At 44.8% G+C, this 21,016-nt stretch overlaps 1 protein-coding gene across 2 annotated transcripts; it reads left to right on the top strand.

The window, feature by feature from the left end:
- The first annotated feature begins 4,406 nt into the window (after positions 1–4,406).
- Positions 4,407–20,815, top strand: LOC119173855 (uncharacterized). Of its 2 annotated transcripts, XM_075895527.1 has the most exons (9): positions 4,407–5,104; positions 8,152–8,241; positions 11,032–11,400; positions 12,242–12,580; positions 13,989–14,112; positions 15,655–15,824; positions 17,602–17,905; positions 18,770–19,074; positions 19,576–20,815. In XM_075895527.1, the coding sequence occupies exons 1-9, from the start codon at positions 5,093–5,095 to the stop codon at positions 19,894–19,896; spliced, it is 2,034 nt and encodes a 677-aa protein (XP_075751642.1). In that variant the 5' UTR covers positions 4,407–5,092; the 3' UTR covers positions 19,897–20,815. The 2 variants fall into 2 exon arrangements, with proteins under 2 accessions (XP_075751642.1, XP_075751643.1); XM_075895528.1 differs by lacking the exon at positions 11,032–11,400 and having other exon boundaries at positions 4,410–5,104.
- Positions 20,816–21,016: the final 201 nt, after the last annotated feature.

The raw sequence follows: 21,016 nt of genomic DNA, 5'->3' as shown, positions 1-21,016 counted from the left end.
AGAGCACCCACACGTAAATGGCTAGATATATGGATACAGGCCAAAAGTGGTTGCAGTACACAAAAGAATGCTTCGCATTTAATAATTACGAAGTAGTAAGCAGCTAGCAGCTGTCTTTGTTTTAGGCATTCTACGATCATTTCAAACGGCCAACGTGACGCGCACAAGGTCGCATTAAGGCATGGTTCAAGTGTGTCCACGAGGAAGGGAAGTTGAGCTAGTGATTGAGAAGGCGATGTGAACTGCACCCGACTACGCTAACGTGTTGTATACTCATGAGAGAGACGCTGAAGCATCATCAAAGTATCCTTAAAATTCACCAAGTCGGGTTGTATGACCCATTCAGTTTCTTCAAATTGGGTTGATGGTAACATTTTTCGGCCCATGCCGGGAAACTGAAGTTTATTTCTTACATCGTGAAGTTCGTTATTGAGTCATACGTGTACAGTCAAACGCAAAAGTTCCCAGGCCAAGTGAGCCTGTGGCCTAGAGCCTCTTCGCTCCATTTTCGCTATGCAAGCGGTGACCCACAGCTACGCCAAAGATGCATCCCTCTTTCACTAGATCGCCTGGATATTTTCGCCCTGGCCACGAATGTTTTTCACCTTTCACTTTTAATGCTTTACGCACTTCGACCGCCGCAACTAAGTCTTCTGTCTCGAGAGCAGTCAAGCAGCAAAACTTATCAGTCACAATCCTTACAATGTAGCCTATACGGTCACCACGGCACATCGTTCGATGCCGGCCCTTGTAGCTTTGATCCTGCTAGCGAATGAGAAGTGTGACGTGCATAGCTTACATGAGCGCTTCGTGCGAAAAAAAAAGAAACGAATTATGAATATTCGGCGCAGCAGTAAAAAAAGAGAAAAAAAATGATATACCAGTGTGAATAACAAGAAGCTTCATTACCGATCTAGCGCTGCGGTCTGTTGATGGCGCGTGAAGAGGTGGCGTACACAGGCAGTTTGGCAAGCGAGCATGGCGTGCTCTGTAAAGTTCAGTGGCTGTTTGTACCTTGCTTTAATTTCAAAAAGTTTCTTTGAAAAATAGAAGCGTGTGTCCACCCAATCGCATTTCTTCGCAAAGCCAAGAGAAGCATGCGTTTCGCTCCTGATAACTAGAAATACTTGATGGGGTTTATTGTCCCAAAACCACGACATGAGTATGAGAAACGCCGTAGTGAAGGGCTCCGGAGATTCCTACCACCTGGGGTTCTTTAACGTATACACCCGGATCTGAGCACACAGATCCGGATCTGAGCTACAGCATTTTATCCTTCATGAAGAATATGGCCTCCAAGGCAAGGATTCGATCCCGTGACCTTTGGATCAGCAGTCAAGCAGTTATGATAACTAAGTTTTATGAGAGCTGAACCTCCACTATACTTTACTCTTAGTCAATTTTCTGGTCTTCGTGAACAGCGAGGATCGTGGCGCATGGCAGATGAAACTATCATAAGAAGCAACAGTCAACCATGCATGCTGTATCCTTGCTCGTGTACAAAGTTTCTTTTGGCAATGCTCATTGGCACCCGGCGAAGCGTGGCAGACAACGCGTCTAAGACGAAGCCTCCTCGATCATCCCCATTTGAGGAAACCGCAGGTGGTGGTCAATTTCTAACAAAAAACAACAGGTGGCACGCAGCATTTCCAAACCTATAGCGGCCTATAGCTTATGAAGCTATAGCACGACCCGCCGCGGCACGTAGTATACTGCTTACGGTGCTCGATCTGGTTTTTGCGGGTTCGAATCCCGTTCATGGCAACTGTACTTCGACAAAGACAAAAGCTAAATAGGTCCCCTTGTGCTTAGGTTTAGCTGCATATTGTAGATTGAAATTCCGGGACCAAAACTTCAACAATCATTACGAAGAAGTACGCATTCAAACACTCTCAATGAAATTCCGGATTCTTGCCACTAAAGAACGCGTTTGCCTGTAGATATATACAGTAGCGTCAAGCCCGTCGGCAATTCCTCTAACCCTTCACTTAGTAATTTCAGTGTTCTTTCACACCACACATAAATTTACCGCGTACCTCACGTCCTCTTTTTCATGTTATAGCTGTTAATGCAAAGAAAATGTGAAGATTATACGCTTATAAGGGACACGCGTAAAAGCGTCCTTACCTTCGCTCAACCGTTCGCTTCTTGAGTTGACGCACCGAAATGTCGCGCAAAGCACATTGTGGTACACGTTCCAGAGACATGGCACGAATATTCTCCACTAAACAGAAAGAAAACAAGCATCTGATCCCCAAACACGTGAAACAATGAATGGCAGGACGCAGAGTCACAAGGTCATTTTACCCTCGTGCACATGTCTAGAGCAAGTAGGCCTAGTCTCGACCCCCGACAACACCCTTCCACGCGGTCAGAATAGATGCTGCGGGTTCAGTGACGTCGAATCTGACGGCGAGCGAATGCCGGCGGCAAGAGTGCGATAAGGACAGGCCCGAAGTTATCACGGTCTTTCGGTATACTCTGGACCCGCAGCCCCCGACTGAATATGGCTGCCGTTCAGAAACGATGAATATTGCCGTCTAGACTGCGACAAAGCGATAACAGTGAAAACGCCACCCGTTGACGCAACTGGTGAATCGACTTAATATAGAAACAAAAAGGAGGGGGGCACAGACCAATTAAAAAAAAACATCAGTTTTGTACACCTAACTAAGCCTTACTTTCCCCCGGCTGTAGTGGCCTAGTGGTCATGTTGTTCTTCTGCTGATTCAAAGGTAACGGGATCGAATCCCGGGAACAGCGGCTATACTACGACGGAGGCTAAAAAACATTTTTGGGATAGTTGATGTACAGTCTGTCAAAATATGACGGTACAAATAAACGAGAAGATATGACAGTACAAGTGTCAACTAACAACTAACATTCGGAAGAACATTGCATTCAAGGTAACTTCCCGCGGATGTGAAGGCAACATTGGGAAATGTGGTGACCACGTGGAGAGAATCGCTGGAAGCCTTCAGCATAAATAGGAAAGGTGCGCAGTGCATACCTGTTTTGTCATTGAATTTATATTTCAACGGCTTGCACGTTTCAGACAACTCTTCACAACTGAAGGCTATTTGTAATATATCTATGGTTCTTGTTATTGGAACCCACATGCACGCAAGGTAACCTCAATTGCAATGTTCTTTCCTCTAATCAGTTGATGGTTGGTAGTGGTGCAATAATTTCCTTTTCTTGTGCCCCGAAATGTTTCTCAGCAACGAAAATTTTCTCATTTTGATGGAGGCAGGACATTGATGGCCTGTGTGCTTAAACTTGCGTTCACGTTGAACCGATGCCTGCAGGTGGTCTACATTTACGGAGGCCTCCTCTGCGGCGACTATATTGTGGCTTTGCAGCGTAAAACACCAACAATCAGTATTATTATTTAGCCATTCAGCTTCATCGATTTGTTGGTTCTGAGAAATGTGACGAGATAAGAAGAAGTTGCGGAACTTGTAGGTGCTAGGAAAATATATAGCGACGGCGTATTGCTTCGAAGATCACGTGTCTTCTTTATTGGGCTTTGAATTGCATCATCTATAGTTTAAAATCCTTTCTGACCCGCAGGTTGCGGGATGGAATCCCGGCTTCGGCGGCTGAATTTGCGATGGAGGCGGAAATGCTGTAGGCCCGTTTGCTCAGATTTGGGTGCACGTTAAGGAACCCCAGGTGGTCGAAATTTCCGGAGCCCTCCACTACAGCGTCTTTCATAATCATATGGTGGCTTTGGGACGTTAAACCCCACATATGAATCAACCAAAAACTTCTACACCAGAATTTTTGTTAAACTACCTCTTTAAACCTGCAGCGTTCAAATAAATTAAAACCAACTCACGCAAGATAGGTCAGATTAGAAATAATTTAGACACGGATTCATACTGCCGTAAACACAAAAAGGGGCTGGCGACTATGAATGTGAAATCAGCGAGCTTTAACCTCACTTGTTGGTGTTTGCAAAAAGAAGAAAGAAATTGTCGCATGTACATGACCTGATTAAGAGTGGCCCTGAGCACGAATCACAAGTCGTATTTTCTTTTCACTTTCATCAGTCGTGTGTGCATTGACGTACGGGTTGAAAGGCGCGATTCAAAGGTTAATGGAATGCCCAAGGTGCGTTTACAAATTGTCGATTGCTGGACAGCTTCCATCTTGTAGACGAACAAACAAAGTTTAATAACTGCGTGGTCGATGCGGCCAGCTACAGCTTATCTCTTCGAAATGAAAATGCGGCGACAAGCTTGCTCTTCCCCCCCTTCTCACCTTCAACATGCATGCCGGGTTCGTGGAAAGCGGCGCATGACAACAAGCTCTCAGAAATGTTGACGGCAAACATGCAGGAAAAGATAAAATGAATAGGAGGGTGGCGCAAGTTTATTTCGAGAGCCGCAGACCGAAGCGAAAACCGGGCACGAATAGTACACGTCGCGTGTTTGTGGCACTGGTCGTCCTGCGATGACTAAGATCGCCCATTGCGCGTGCGACTGAAAGAGAAAGTGTTTTTTTTTTTCTCTGGTCTTCGTTCGCGCAATGCAGAACGAATAGAAAGGCGGAGAGGCCAATCAAATGAAAGGTGCGTCGACGAGAAAGGCAAGCAACTTTATACTCAGAGCGTGCCTGCCAGCCCTCATCACTGCTTGGCTGAATCTCGGGGAAGACCAGAAGATTGCACTTTCACGCCGGGCGTCGTCCAGGCGTGTGTTCCTTTTGGCAGCGGCGCCAGCGTCTTATTGTCGCACATGCCAGTAGCGGGGCGCATGCCTCCATAACTTCGTCTTTTTTTGTTATAACGAGTATCATCGCCTAATGAATATCATCTGCTCTTGAGCAACCACAGAAGGTAATCGGCCATCGACAGAACCTGCTGTGCGCCCCCTTAAAGACCATCCATTACACCTTTCGATTTCGAGGGGACGACCAGTAGAGGTGCAGCCGTCTTGAGCACATGTACATTGCGTCGCTATGTAGAGAAAAAAAAATAACGTCAATATTTAGCGAACGTTGGTGTGTTGGGAGTTTTCGTCTGGTGAGCCATCTGCTAGGATCATTCCGAGGACGCAAGCGGACGACGCTGTGGACACTATAGTGGATGGCGATGCAGGCAAGTTGCTTCGGTGTTTTCATTTTGAAATGGTCGGTGTGGCACTGACATAAACATCATAAGAAATTCGCAGCAAAGACTGTTTTCAGAGATGAAATACAATGTGAAGTAAAGTGGAATAAACGACGATGCACCAACAAGCCCCAATTTCGACAGTGACGATGAAGGCATACCCATATACTTAAGTTTAGGCGCAAGTTTAGAGCCCCAGGAGGTGTAAATTTTTGGAGCACTCTATTACGGCATCCTTGATAATAATGACGTGGTTTTCAGATGTAAGAACACAAAATTGCTTTTGTTCAAATTAAAGGCGACAAAAGTCACGTTTGACGTAATAATGTACATTTGTGGTTGATCAGTCATGTGTACGAAAGAAGGAGAATCATACGAGGGGCTCATAATCTGTAGTGTCAACACCTAATAAAATGAATTGTTTGCCAGTTTTTTTATCTGGTCAGTCGACGTGGCATGATCACATTGGCCCGCATGTAATATTTACCTGCAGACTCTTCTACTAGATAGTAATACATTACTAGCAGTTAATCTACACCCTTCTTATTGCAATAAACCATTACGTTTGCTGATTAGGTGCAATAATGATGCTAAGTCGGTTGGTTTTGTGTTTAGGTGCTTGACACGAAATACAGAAGGTGTAGCTCATTGATGCTCATAGATAGGTTATCATTCTCAAAATGTGGCCTGTGACAACTCGAAAACTGTGCGCAAAGACAATCAATCGCGAATCACATACAATGCGTTGATCCTATCCAATTGACAGGACAAATTATTCTGTAATGCTAATGTTATCATGGTTCATTTCTCAAAAAAAAAAAAAAATCTTGCGCTAACTTCTTTTGTCGTCGTTGTTGTTTACTACAGTCAGGTTATTCTTTTTATGTGAGCATTTGTTATGACCAAGGTCAAGTAATTTTGTTCTCTGCGCTTCTCTCTCTCTCTCTCTTTCCCTAATATTTCCACTTCGGGAAATATAAGATGGCAAACTATATTATGAGTTGTTGCAAAGCTCCCTGCTAGTATCTTTTCTGTCATCACCTCTCTCTCAGTTTTATGGGACAGCTGGTTGCGATAGAATATAATTCATTGTTGTTGCTTGACGAAACTTTCATTATGGCACTTTGCCTTTCATTCTGAACAAAAGAGAGGATAAGAACGAAATGCGAACGATTTTAGCGTGGCACCATCCTTTCCAGACAGAGCAAGTTTTATTGACATTTTAATGATAATTATTCGATATTACCCAAAAATGGTATAGGTCGTACTCGTAGATTGTTTTGCATTCCACGGTTCCAGCTCTAAGGTGATATATCTCTAATGCCATAGTCAGAAAATTTTATATTTGTTTGCAAAGAAAACTTTCGTTGTGCCAGAAGATAAAGTGTTCGATTGAGCTAAGGAAAACTTGCGAAGCGGAGTGAATTCGGGGTCAGAATCTGAGAAAGAATACACTTTTTAAAAGGATGTAATAAAGCCCCTTATTGAACACTGTAAACAACAAAATTGAGAAATTACATGTACTGACTTACAAACTGTACCTGTTCTTTATGGCTTCACTTCGTTACTGCCCCATTACCACATTCAGTAAGAAGTTCATCGTGACTGCATCTGTTCCTCATGGAAATCAATTTTAGTGATAGCGGACATCTAACTCAATTATTGAGTAGCGTCCTCATGCCTTGAAATGAGGAAATTCACATTTTTTTCAGTATTGAAGCCTTGTCAGACGAATGCAGTTATTTGCTGTCTATCCGATCACTGTCAACGGGTATGCTTACTTTAAAGTGTGTGTGTGTGTGTGTGTGTGTGTGTGTGTGTGTGTGTGTGTGTGTGTGTGTGTGTGTGTGTGTGTGTGTGTGTGTGTGTGTGTGTGTGTGTGTGTGTGTGTGTGTGTGTGTGTGTGTGTGTGTGTGTGTGTGTGTGTGTGTGTGTGTGTGTGTGTGTGTGTGTGTGTGTGTGTGTGTGTGTGTGTGTGTGTGTGTGTGTGTGTGTGTGTGTGTGTGTGTGTGTGTGTGTGTGTGTGTGTGTGTGTGTGTGTGTGTGTGTGTGTGTGTGTGTGTGTGTGTGTGTGTGTGTGTGTGTGTGTGTGTGTGTGTGTGTGTGTGTGTGTGTGTGTGTGTGTCGATGTGTCGATGTGTCGATGTGTCGATATAGGCTGCTATGTCGTGGTCTATCGTACTGTCTCTTTTTTAAGAACTGTGATTCCCACCCTTGTTTTTTAGGGATGGAATATTTGATTTAACGTCCGCAAAATATAACTTAGGTAACGAGGAATCCCGTATAAGAGGGTATAGCGGAGAGTACCGATTAGTATCTATTCACATGAACTTTTGTGCCAAGGATGTGCCTATTTTGAAGTAAAATCATGTTTTACTTGTTTGCATTGCGTTAGCGCAATTCAGATTCGCCTCCTGGAGGCGGACTGTCAGATGTCACTGTTACTATGCCCAACGTTGCTCGCCTTTACTACGTGGCCGCCAATACCAGTAGCAGCGGAGCGAAAGTAGATGGAGCCATAGTAACGACAACGGCCAATGGGTAATTTTCTGCCATCTCGAAAACTGCTTGCCCTGGTTCAACTGGGCTCCGATAGATGGCACCACCTATCTAGCCTAACCAGTCGAAAATTGAGCTTTTGAAACACTCGCGCCATTCCCCATAGTAACGCCAGGTAGTTTTCTTTAAAAAAAATATCAAGCAGAATCTGACAAGCAGCATTACGTCATTTGACGCATAGAAATTTCTTTCTTTATCGAAGCTAGTTTGATTACTGGTGATTGATTGTAGTTGAACGCTCTCACGTCATCGGGATCATTTTGCAAATCTTTCACTCGTAGCGCATGTCGTGATGCGTTTAGCTTAATTTATTGCGAACTAAGGCACTGCTGTTGACAATATTGCTGTTATAAACGTCGTTCTACACTCTGACGTATACAGTCAGTTGCCTTTAGTGCAGCTTAAAGGCCTCGCACGTACTGTGTTGTGAAGAGCCCTGTGAGCCTCCTAAAGCCCGCGTGTCCACACACCTGCAGCTTCTACTGGTCCTGTTGGCGGCTGGAGCTGCTGCTGTACCACACGTTGGACACAGTGACGAAGGATTCAAGCAATACAGAGCTCCAGAGGTGAGTGCTATGTTTTCATTGTATGGAACGACCAGGGCAAGAAGAAGTGAGACTGTGGTAATGCGACTATTGAAATGAACGATCAAGGTTTTTATCATGCCGCAGCATGGAGAAAATGGCAGTACTAACGAATAGGTCGGTGCCGTTCGAAGGAAAGTGCTGTCACACACTTAGTAGCCACAACTAAGAATATCAAAAAAATGTTTTCCTCTATGTGGAGCGACAAGAGTTTTTACCCCGCTAAAAACATTTCCCTCTATGATTGGTCCAATACGGTATGACTGGTCATTGCCATACCTTGCCTGGATATTCTTCTTTCAGATGAATTCTGGCAAATTGTGTTCCAGAAAAGAAAGTGTTAGTGTCCTTTCCGATGCAACGGCAGTGATTGTGCCACTTTTCTTGTCATAAAGTTTTGTTTGTTTACGTACCGATATCGGAGGTAGCTTTGCGTATATGAACAAACAGAGTTACTCCAACCCATGTAAGGAAATATATGGCACCTGCGTCACACTGGCTTCTGTATTACGTGTTCCAGATGTCTATCTTCGTTCAGACGTAAAGAAAGCAAATTGAGGTCAGAAGAGGGCGATATATCCTGTTTCTGCAATAGATTGGTGAATGAATGGAAGGCGAAAGATGAAAAGCATGGTATAGTCACCTGGTTTCAAGTACGGAAACAGATTCATCGATTGGGCTGGTTAAATTCATTGCAAACGCGGTGTTGCACATTCATTCATTCATTCATTCATTCATTCATTCATTCCTTCATTCATTCATTCATTCATTCATTCATTCATTTGTGGTTCGCAGCAACTGTAATTGCAAATTTCTTGATTACGAAATGGAGTGCTAATAAAGTTAACATACCTGTACTATAATCATACATCTTAAAAGATCTCATGAACGACTAGGCATTCCTATTTTTCTGCTTTCACACCCTTCACCTACACAGTTATATAGAAACGGTCATTCCAGTCTTGAATGTTAACGTACCATGTCCTCAATGTTGCCCTTTAGTTAAGGAAAAAGAAAGGTTATTTATTACAGCGAGGGTGCACCTACGTTTATACAGATTCATCACTACCACCTGGCACGCTGTGAATACCATTTGATGATGTCTTCCCTATATTTCGCGAGAGACACTCTTCACGGTTGTCTAATGGCAAAAGAATTGTCTATGTTTTATAATAGGTTAGTAAGGGTGCGTCTTCATTGCTCTGGTGCAGATATCAGCCAGAACAATTTCATGAATTGTTTTTTTTTCGTGAAGCTTAAGCTCGTGTGGTTTACTCTATTTACTTTTCTTTTCTTTGCACCTCATCAAAGAAAGAATAGCTGCTGCCAAGCGCGAATATTCTCGACATCTGCCTTCCTTACTACAGAAGTGGCCTGCACATGAAACGTCCCTGGATTATGGCCAAAAAATCTAGCGGACACACCCTGCGGGTAACGTCTGGCGTGCTATTGCAACCGGTGGTGATGCTGACTCACTCCGGTAAATGATGCAGCAGCCTTAGAATCAGTAGCACGAAACCACACACGTGACAAGAATATCAAGTGCAACAAATACGGCATGTCATATAGGACAAAATTCTGCTTAGAGAAGGGTATCTAGCAGAAGGGTGGGTCTTGAAGTAACTGATATATTCTCACATAGCACACTGGTATGAAATGTTGCACAAAACGTACAACGTTGTTGTACAAAAGCAGTAATGTACGCCTGTCCTCCCTCCATATATCATTTTTTTAAAACCAGACGTGTTGGTGAACAGTTTAATGCCGCCACTCGTTTCAGAAAACGTGAGTACATCAGTATACTGCTGAAAAGAATGCGCAAAGTACGTACGCAGCCTACCTTTAAGAGTACGCTCTGTCTCACCTTGCTTTAAGAAATAGCTCTCTTTCGTAACTGCGAAACATCGGTCACCAAAAACGTTTTGAAGCTAAGTTGCTGCTACATGCGTGGGTGTGGCACTTGGCCTTCGACAGTACATGCATTGTCATTTGACGAGGCTAGCGGTATGCAGGACTTTGACGGTACTTTAATTCAGCTAAGACTTATTTTAGCAGGGCCAGATGGCGCTTGTCCGGTATAATTCTTCCGAATTTAAAATGGCCGTGGCATGGTAGTTTTTAGCGAAACAAATTTTCTGGCTAAACAGATGCTTACCGAACAAGGCCATCCCCTTGTAACTGAAACATGCGTGTCACGGACTACTGAAGTAACGGCATTATATGCTCCTTGCCTGAATGCATTACACCGCAATATGTCTTCCAGCAAAACCCACGCCGTCCCACCGTCGATTTATGTTTGCAGGATGAGCGCTAATGAATTTTTCTGTAGTCCCGGCGTTTGTTTGTGTCAGCGTATAGCTGGCAATCGTTGGGCAAGGTTCCTTATGCCAAGCAGGGGGCGGAAACAGTCTCTTCAAGTTAGCTCATTAAGTCACTATTTATCTTTCAGCTGTGTTGCGGGACTGCCAAAGGATGCACCTAAGAGGCGTTAATGCACCAGCCTCCTGATTCGTACAAACTACATTGCTTCTCATAGTCGCAATGGTCCGTGTCTACGAAAAGTATCGTAGAAGAGGGAAAACATAATCATTCATATGGTAATACACTAAGTACAAGGGGCAATTACATCAATCGCTACTCGCTTAATTAAATGAGAAAGATAGTTTTCCTTGAATATCGGGTATGTCCTCATTGACCATAGGTCGAATATTGCTCACGTGAATTTATCAGTCGTTTTTTTTTTTATTCCTTTTCTGTCTTTCGGCCACGAAGCCTGGAGGCTACTCGTATGGGTACAGCCCTGCCCACGGCGAAGGCGGTGGCGCATCGTGGCGTAAGGAGTCTGCAGACGCCGCGGGTAACGTGATCGGATCGTACGGCTTCAAGGACCCCGACGGACGGGTCAGGTTAGTCACGTACGCGGCCAACCAAGACGGCTTCCAAGCGAACGTGCAGTCGAACGAGCCTGGTTTGCCACAGCGCAATCTCGGGCTTGGGGCGGGAATCACCCAGTGGCCCATTCCTCAAGTTCCCGCCCACGCACACCATGCCGGGGCACATTCAGGAACAGAGGGAACAGGTCCCCACCATGGGTCTCGGTCCACCGGCACCCGTCCTCCAGTCACTTTGGGGCATGCTGATGTAAGAGTCGCTGCCGTCGTCACCGTTTATTGCTATGAGCATGAATAATGGCTCCGGTAGGATTAAGGGAACTAATACCTTGCGTTATGACACTTGAATCAAAAGCTGGGTCCTTACTCTCGATTAGCACTGCATGTCGTTGTGGTCAGGTGATGAAAACCCCGTGGATTGGATGGCATCAACTCCGTGCATTACAAGGGTGCGCACGTTTCTGAAATCCAAAACTCTTCGTGCACGGTTCTGGGGGTGTAAACCACTTTTACATAGAAACAGTAGGGAGGCTTCCTTATTGTACGCTGCAATACCACCATCGAAGGAGCAGTTCCAATAGAATAATAAAAATAGCATTGGTGCCGTACAATAGCGAGCTGTTCCTCGTCTTAGTTAACTTGACTGCACATGCTAAGCTGCTAGATTAAAATATTTTGAGTTGCAGTTATTCCGATTCATTTCTTCATTGAATTAGTTTGAGCTGATAATAAATAAGCCGTCAATGCGCAAGCTCCGCTCAACCTAATTTTTTATGAAGAACAGTGCACGGGAATAGTCCACTCATCCTAATTATTATAAAGAACGTCGAATTGAAACAGCGCATAGAAAAGCTTGTGTAACACGCACTGCTTTAGTGGTTCCTATTTTTTATTAGATAAGCGTGAACGCGAGTCACAGAAAATAAATAATGCAATTAACGATGTGAATGAAAATGCTTGCATAACCCAGAGAACACTAGCAATCAGTTATTAGTAACAAATATCGTTTTCGTTTATGAAGCACGAGAGGAATAACATATTCTCAATAGGATCGAATTATAGCAACGTAGTTAACTTTCTTTTACTCACAGGCTTCTGTGGGTGCCCCGTACAGATTTTCGTACGACTCGAGTGCAATTGGAGGCCCCTTCCACCAAGAGGTGGGAGATGCCCTGGGAAGCAACAGAGGCATTTATGGGCTGTATGGTCAAAGAGTGAATTACGGCGCCGATGCGGGTGGATTCCGTGCCAGCGTCCAGCCCAACGAGCCGGGCGTTGGAAATACCAAGAGTGCTACTAGCCTCGGGTCACCTTCATCTGCATCTTCTGGAAGGCAGGAAGATGGAGATAATGGGCTCATATTTCCACCTCCGTACCCAGGTGGTCCTGGAGCATCTGGCTCGGGGGCCCCCGGCTATGGCACCGATGACGTGAGCTTGTGCAGTGTATTTTCGTTGCTCCTCAGAAATTCAAACACAAACACACACACACACACACACACACACACACACACACACACACACACACACACACACACACACACACACACACACACACACACACACACACACGCGCGCGCGCGCGCACACACACACACACGCGCACGCATGCGCGCGCAAAAAAAGTTTTTTTAAGAAGGCACGGTATGGTACTTCCACAGACTTCAGAATCACAGTGTGCTCCTTCTATGACGTAGCACTCAACTTGCATTAGAGGACGATTGTAGGAGTGGATCACCACGACAGAGGGAGCTTTCTACACGCCAGGGTGTTGTGCATGTAGCTGTGGAAATTACTTTCGTAGCACACTGCTACGAGTTACAGTATACGTAAATTGATTTATCGTGTAAGACCTTGTACCAAGGAAGTTAAGATTAAACCCTACTGCACTAAAATACATCACTGTATCGATTCAATCTTTCCAACAAACAAGTGTTTTGCATAGAAAGTATTTCTCTCATGCATCGGTGATCAAGACACAGGGCAGGACATTGCACAGGAACAAACAGTTGGGTTTGTCATGCGCGTCTGCATAAAAGACAACGTATCACACAATGCGCGAGCCACTGTGGGTGCTCTAACTGTGATTCTACGAGACGCTCGGAAGTGTATTACCCTGGCATGCCTGCTACTTGAATGTTTGGAGTTGTGTTCTCACAGCATAAAAATGTTTGACCTTTGCTGGTGCATTGTTGGCGGAAACCAAAGGCTTTAGCTAGGATTAAAGGAAAATATTTGCTGAAGAATCAATATAGAGCATACGTGAAAATTGGGCACATCCCATGTAAATTCGGAATTGATGTTATGCGAAGTATCCTTAGGAAAGGTGACTGTGCTCTGATATATAATTGAGGGAAACGTTGCAAAATGACGCGGAAGATACGTACAAGTGTTGTATGCCCAAACACGTGTTAAAAAGTCGCATGTTTACGGTTGCGTAATGATTACGACAGCAACATGGGTATCTGCAACAACAAAAGCGGTAAGCTGATACGTAGCGCTTGAGCCAGCAATGATGGCGGCCCTGGACACTGCATGCTAGATAAATGAGCCTCTGTTGGATCCAGCTTCGCCACAATAGTCGTCAAGCCAATGGAACAGCTGTATTATAGGAGTACCTATGTAGTACAGTTTATAAGAATAGGCTGCAACCACAATTACCGTTTCACGAACATTAAAGTCTGCTTGAAAATCAGTTTCGAGACCTGGCGTGGCTCAGTGATTGAACCTCCCGCTCATTCACTTAGCCTTTGCCTCTTTCTCTTTTAGTGTTAGCCTTCATAAAAAACTTTCGGTTGCGTTCAGAATCTGATCGACAGTCGTCTTTGTTACTCCCCAGGGATCGGGAACGGCTGACGACGATGGCGTCCGAACGACTGTCGAGTCCAACGAGCCAGGATTCAACGGTGCCCAAAATCCCGCAGATGTGGACGTTTACAAGATGCCAGGGCTAGTGGGAATAGGTAAAGAGGCAAACAATTGTTACTGGATATCCGTAAAGGCTTCTTGTGCAGTAATGCCGTCCGTGGCAGGTGTGAATTTCGACTACCTTCAAAGAAACGCATTTTCATTGGCGCCCATTTTATTTTTCTGAGTCTATTTCGTTCATGTATGTCGCGGTGCTTCATCGTTTTTCTTGTAACTCGATGCCATGTTGTGACTGACGACTTTTGGTAATGCCATGGTGGCAAGAACATCAATAATAATCAATGATAATGCCAAGCCGCTTAGGTCCTTAGTGGTCATTAGCATGATCTTCATGATTTAAGAAGCCTATTTCAACTCATCTCTATGTACTATCGGCATCAAATGAAACGCGAACAGTGGAGCGGTGGCACAAGCCTTATCAATGGCATAGTGCGCGCCATCCTACAGTCATTGACACAGACAGGCCCGCACATCCGGTGTGGCAGCACTGCGCGATCCCCCTATAGTGCAATATTTCTGCTTGTGTTCACTTATGGTATTTGGAATGAACAAAATAAAAAAAATACAGAGGTTTAACTGCTGCGGCCTATGGCAAGTATAGTAGCACGGTTGGTAATCACGGAGTCCATCATCACGGTATGCCTGGTAAATTTTATTTATAGCGGAAAAAGGTCGGTTCATGATGCTGGTAATTTCACACTGTTTCACTTCATGCCGGTAAAGCGAAACGATTTGCGCTCTCTCTTCCGAAGAAACGCTCGTCATTTTCAGTTAAAGTGAAGCCTTTTTGTGTCGGTCTCTGAAAGAAGGTAAAGCAGCGCTGGAGATCGAGATACTATGATCATTTGGAAATTAACCGCAAACCGTTTATATTTCTCTTTCTTTTATTGCGCCAAGACACCAATTGCAACGCGGTGCGGAAGTGAAAGCAAGGAATTGCGAGTGATACGATGAAAAGCTCTATAGGTGCGCCCGCGATGGCCACCATTATCGACATACGAAAACTACAGCAGAAACAGAGATAACTCACTTTAGGAGGATGGCGCAGTGCTGCCAAACAGGATGTGCACGCCTGTCAATGGTGATAACTGGACAGCCAACACTATACTGTTTCAAATGCTTGAAACACGCGCTCCGCTATTCGGGTTTCATTTGACGCTGATAGTACATGCCGTAATGCCAAATATATTTGTGCATTACTAAATTTGTGGTGACAGTTACGAAACAAACTGGCCCTATATGATGCCTGTCATGACATCTTCAATACGTCTCCTTTATATACCACCAGTCTTCATATCTACGAGTTACATCATTCAGGAGGTACCCATTGGTGATCAAAATGGTTTCGTATCAATAACAAACAAGTCCTCGTGCGAGTATGTGATTCTTCTCGCATAATGCACTTCCGGCTTCAGGGTCAGTGAAGGCATTAAAGGTAACCTATGACCAGTGGCTTTTCGTACGGCACTAGCAACTTGTACGTTTATTGTCGTGTTCTCAAAATACAAGTGCAGTGTTTCGTGTAACTTTAAGTGAGGGTGTTCTGTTGTTCCATAAGCCTTTTGATTTCTCCGCAGCTTTAGTGTTCTCTGGTCCTCCCGGCTCGGCTCCCGCTGGAGCAGCACTCATCCCACCATCTGGTCTCGGTATAGAAGGGCGCAGCCTTCCAGTTGGTCCTACTGGGGTAGGATTTCTGGCGCCACCCAGAAGAGCTGGACCTGTTTACACTAATTACGGGCAGCAAGGCGTAAGCGTTATTCACTACTAATATGTAGAGGTGTTAATAAGCATTGCCCAGTTGTTTTCGGGGGGAATGTTCTCCCTTAAAAATTTGCCCCACGTACGCTGAACGTCAAATATTTTGTTGATACTAGTATTAAATGCGTAAAGTTATCGCGAAGCTTTGCGGCCTTTGTTATTGGAAAGTCATAGCTTTCTCTCACTTTTGTTTAGAATGAAACTGCTTAATGTAGGACAGTTTACTTTATTCGAGTGATTTGTAACAAACAGGTATGCACCACTGCTTAAGACGAGCGTCGTAGTAATATCTTCATTCAACAGAACAGGTGACCTTGTTCTTCAGGGTATGTTTATAAAAAAACTGCCAACTCTGCCATTTTTTTCTGAATGTTATGAGAAGTCACCGAAAGGCCAGATTCAAGTCTCCAGTGATATTTTAAGCATTGTGTTTTGCGATTCTTTCAACAAACTTGAAACAGCTCCCCTTAACAAAAAAAAAAAAAAAGCTAGGGCAGGATAGCACCACTCTCGCCCCGCATCCAACTGATAACACATGTGACTTCCAACTTTCGGAAACTGGTCAGTCATAGTGAGTTCTCTTTTTTTTATACGTCATAGCGCTTTTGCGTGGAAAGTGATACACGTTTAAATTATTTAAAACAACTCCACTGTTATCCTTACTAATGCGCGCAACTCAGTGGTCTCGATTGATATGTGGTGTTTAACGTCCCCAAACCACCATACGAGTATGAGAGACGCCGTAGCGGAGGGCTTCGGAATTTTATACCACCTGAGGTTCTTTAACGTGCACCCAAATCTGAGCACACGGGCCTACAATATTTCCGCCTTCATTGGAAATGCAGCTGCCGCAGCCGGGATTCGATCCCGTGACCTGCGGGTCAGCAGCCGCGCACCTTAGCCACTAGACCACCGCGGCGGGGCAACTCAGTGGTCTCAGTGTCCAATAGAACAATCATAATAATGGTTGGGGTTTTATGCCCGTAAATCAGGATATGAATATAAGATGCTGTACTGGATGGCGTCCAGAACTTAGACCATCGGAAGTGATTTAAAATGCGCCTAAATCAAACCACATGTACCCCTAGCAGTTTGCCTACGTCGAAATGCGGCCGCCGTGACTGGGATTGAATGCTGCAACTTTCAGGTAAAGAGCCGAGCACCGAGCATGCTAGAAGAGCCAAGAAAGCTTGAGCCCCTTCCCCTTCCAAATTTTTTTCAGTGTTGCTTGCGCATATATACATACGCACGCAAGCAAATACATAAAGTGCAAAACACTCCCTCTACCTTTCCCACCAATAAAAAAAAAAGCTGGATACCCCTGGAGCATCCTAAACACTTTACCGTGGCACCGCGAAGATAGCAAACAGAGAGCAGCATTCCTGAGTTTTTCGAACAGCCACAGCTGCGTAAAGAATTTAAGACCTTGACGGACCTCCGGCGCAAGCCCGTGTTTTGCCTCGATCTTTTTCTCCCCGTTTCCTTCATCTGTCAGCACTCAACTCCGTAATGGGGAAGTTAATGTGGTCGGACTATCTGGGAAATTCTACGAGAGCGAGAAAGAGAAAGAGAGAGAGAAACTCATACCAGCTATGTATTTTTTTTTTCATGATGACTTCTATTTTTTGTTAGCGTAACGGCAAACGTGACGCTGAGCTTTTTTGTCTTATGTGTAAGAACTTCTATGACAAGAGCTAGCAAAACTTTCAAAGCGCCTCCAAATTAAGCCAGGTTTCTTTCTAATTGTGGGTACTATATCTCCTCAGGGATCCGGCGTGTACAACTTTGCCTACGCAAACGGCCAAGTCGTTGGACCACGGCAGCAGAAGTACGGAGACGCTGCGGCAAATAAAGAGGGATCGTACGGCGTCACAGTCGATGACGACAGATTCCGCAATGTTGACTACGTCACTGGGACAAATGGATTCAGTGCCAGCGGTGAAACGACCGAACCTGCGGTGGACGGAGCCCAACGTCCCGCCGATGTTGACATCACCAAGAGTTCGGAATCAGCGGGGACAGCACCAATGGGCGAATCCTCGGGCCCCGATGGCTCTAGCCTACCTACAGGTACAACGAGCATCGGCGATTTACCCGAACTTTTTGTATAAACAACTATCGCAGCTCAAGTAAGCCAACGTTGTGCAGTGCTGTTGTTGCCCGTTACCTTGTTGCATTGATGCGAACCCTCGTGAAACTTTAAAAAGGTTTGCTCAACCTCAAACAATTCATGAGAAACATTCCACTTCTCTTATTGGCACTAAGCAGGCTCCACAGGCTTCACTTCCCAAGTACTCACACAATTGACACATACAAGCCTGCATATATTACAAGAACCTTTCAGTCTCAAACTGAGCATTATTTATAGTTATGCAAGCGTTTCATTTGTCGCTTGGCCATGCACACAAACGACATTGCATTTTCGTAGTACCTCATTCACAGCACATAGTTCCTCCCCACACTTTGTCAACAAATATTGTGAGCAATGAAGTTTAGCTAAGAAACAGCAAGCTCTGAAGAGGGAAACACCTCTGTCGACAATGTCTCTCTCTCTCTCTCTCTCTCTCTCACACACACACACACACACACACACACACACACACACACACACACACACACACACACACACACACACACACACACACACACACACACACACACACACGCACACACACACACACACACACACACTCTCTCTCTCTCTCTCTTTCTATCAAAGAAAACGTTGGAAAAAGGCCTATTTTTTACATGGTGCACCCAAACCACAACAATTAGGTCAGTTGAATTTTATTGATTAGCACAGAATATATCTCGCTCTCGTATTTTTTAATGGACGTAGTCACTTCCATGTGACTTCACCAATTTTTCAGTCTTTTAACTTGGGAACTGATGAAGTTATCTTCGGCTTTTGTTGTATCTCTTCGACCATTCCAGGATCTGGTGGATTTCAAGGAGTTCATGGCCACGTTATCCCCGCTGCTCCTCTTCGTCCAGCGTTAACGGGACAACCAGGAGTGTTATTGGTTCCAGGGTCTGCCGGTTATCCCACTGTTCAGGGACGAGATTTCGTCCCGGTTGGTTCAGCGGGCCCTGCCTCGCCGGGGCTGCCAGCTGTCTCTGTGGTTCCCGGCAGTTACGGATTTAACTTTATTCACAGTTATCCATCTGGCACCGGGGCACCGGGTCTGAATGTGCCGGTGTCTACTACCAACGTAATTCTCCCCTCGCCAGCACTCAGTGTAAGTGATTGTGATATACATGACAGGAAACATTGGGTTAGCAAAGCTTAGCGGAACAAATGCTGTTAGAGTCTTATGGGAACGGTAAAAGCAGTGGTCGTTCACAGGAGAGTAAGGGGACACTGAAAAAAAAGACTGCTTTATTCTTATACGAATGATACTTTGCGTAAACTCGAATGTAGAAATATTCCATCTGCGCTCTGGTGCTTGTGAGACTTCAGTCGTCTTTCTAATCTTTGCCTCCGAGCAGGTTCTCCTGATAATCTCGCGTATATGGTTGCGTCCTGCTGCTGCAGAAGTAGTAAATGCGCGGGTTCGGAAAGTAGTAAGAGAGGCCCCAAGGCCCCACATTATGTGTATACCGATAAATGCAGACAACTATTTTCGATAGAGTCAGATAAAGAAAATACAATGCATGTTCAAGTTTATTTTCTTCTAGGACGATTTATGATTTGTGCGATGAAGAAAATTACTCTTTCACTTTCATGTTTCTCCATGTAGCTAGTTGGTGGCTACAGTTTCGGCTACACCGGTGGGCCCGGAGGAGTCGTTCATCGTGAAACGGGTGACACTTCAGGGACAAACAGTGGAGTGTACGGCTTCATTGGCGAGGGTGGGGCAGTCCGCAACTTGAACTACGCCGCCGACGGCGGGGAATTCCGGGCCAGCGTACAGAGAAACCAGCACGGCATCGACACATCCCAGAACCTCGCCGGCGGTTTTGTCGGCGCTCTTAGAGGTGCGGTGCCGATTTCGGTGCCAGCTTCTAAAGTCCCAAACGCACCATTTGCTAGGCGTGACGTACCTCGTGGCGGTCACTGATACGACGGTACTATACGCACGTTTTTGGATGTGACTTATGATACGCAGTGATAACGGGAATCTAGGAAACTGAACTGGCAGACTGGGATAGTGGGTTGAAATGCTTGTAACTTAAATGGCAGCATGAAAGATGGGAACCAGCAAGATAAAACACCGGTACGATGTTGTATGTGCTTCTGTAGCTTGGTACTGTCTTTTGCTCTATTGTTATGTTCTGGGGAACGTTGGGGCACGCTTTGAGTGAGAACCACGGACAAACAGGATTTTGTTACATGATCTAACTACCACGTCCGCACCAGGGTGTCGCTGAAGTTAGCTATTCCAAAACGCAGAACAGTGTACTTTGTACATATGCACAGGACACCTTTGTTTAATGGATTTTCTGAGATATGCTAGAATGTGCACTTCATCTACATGTCAACGAGCGTGAACCCAGAGAATTCTGTATGCCCCGCAATGCCATAATAGTTCTCTAAAAAAGCCGTTGCTGAAAGACCAACGCGAGAGCGCTAAATCATTTAAAAGTGAAGTGTGTGTGATTGTGTTTGTGTGTGTGCGTGTGCGTGCTTGCGGAGGGGGAGGGTCCGAGGTTGGGAATGTTCAATTCATGCACGTGACTTCATGTGTATTGTTATTGTTACTTGGGCCTCAAAATTCTCCGCGGTAGCGTTGTCGTCCATCTTTTTTCAGTATTATGTGCCGCTTTTATATGTATTCCCGTATACATTGTGCTAATTACAAAAACAACCTCTGCACTTGAAAAAATTGAATGGCTTGCTTAGCCTGCGCTCTACTACCGTCAGGAAAAGATGATTTACAGAAGTCTGTAGTAATTTGCCCACAACGTGCATTACTGTAAGGACACCTATTTTTTTTTTTACATGTTTCTTCTGAGAGTCAATAAAATGTGTTACGTGTGCGTATGTGCTTTATATAGCTAGTCTCCCGCTGCGTTTCTGACTTCATTTCTTAGAATACGGTTCGGGCAGTGATAGTCGGACCACGATAAGCATAAGAGAGAAAATACATAAATTTCACTATACAAATGACTCGTTCATACCACTGCATTATTATTATGGCCGCGCTATTCTAAGTTTGTGAATTTGGTCTCCACGGACCA

The sequence above is a fragment of the Rhipicephalus microplus genome, chromosome 5 (assembly GCF_043290135.1).
Source record: "Rhipicephalus microplus isolate Deutch F79 chromosome 5, USDA_Rmic, whole genome shotgun sequence".
Taxonomy (NCBI): Eukaryota; Metazoa; Arthropoda; class Arachnida; order Ixodida; family Ixodidae; genus Rhipicephalus; species Rhipicephalus microplus.
The sequence above is the reverse complement of the archived record's forward strand: the minus strand, read 5'-3'. Positions and strand labels throughout refer to the sequence as shown.

Bases quoted from the DNA above. Each gene is read 5' to 3' on its own strand.
- LOC119173855 (XM_075895527.1), top strand. The intron at 12,581-13,988 runs GTGAGCTTGTGC...GTTACTCCCCAG, and splicing joins CCGGCTATGGCACCGATGAC to GGATCGGGAACGGCTGACGA. The intron at 15,825-17,601 runs GTAAGCGTTATT...ATATCTCCTCAG, and splicing joins CTAATTACGGGCAGCAAGGC to GGATCCGGCGTGTACAACTT.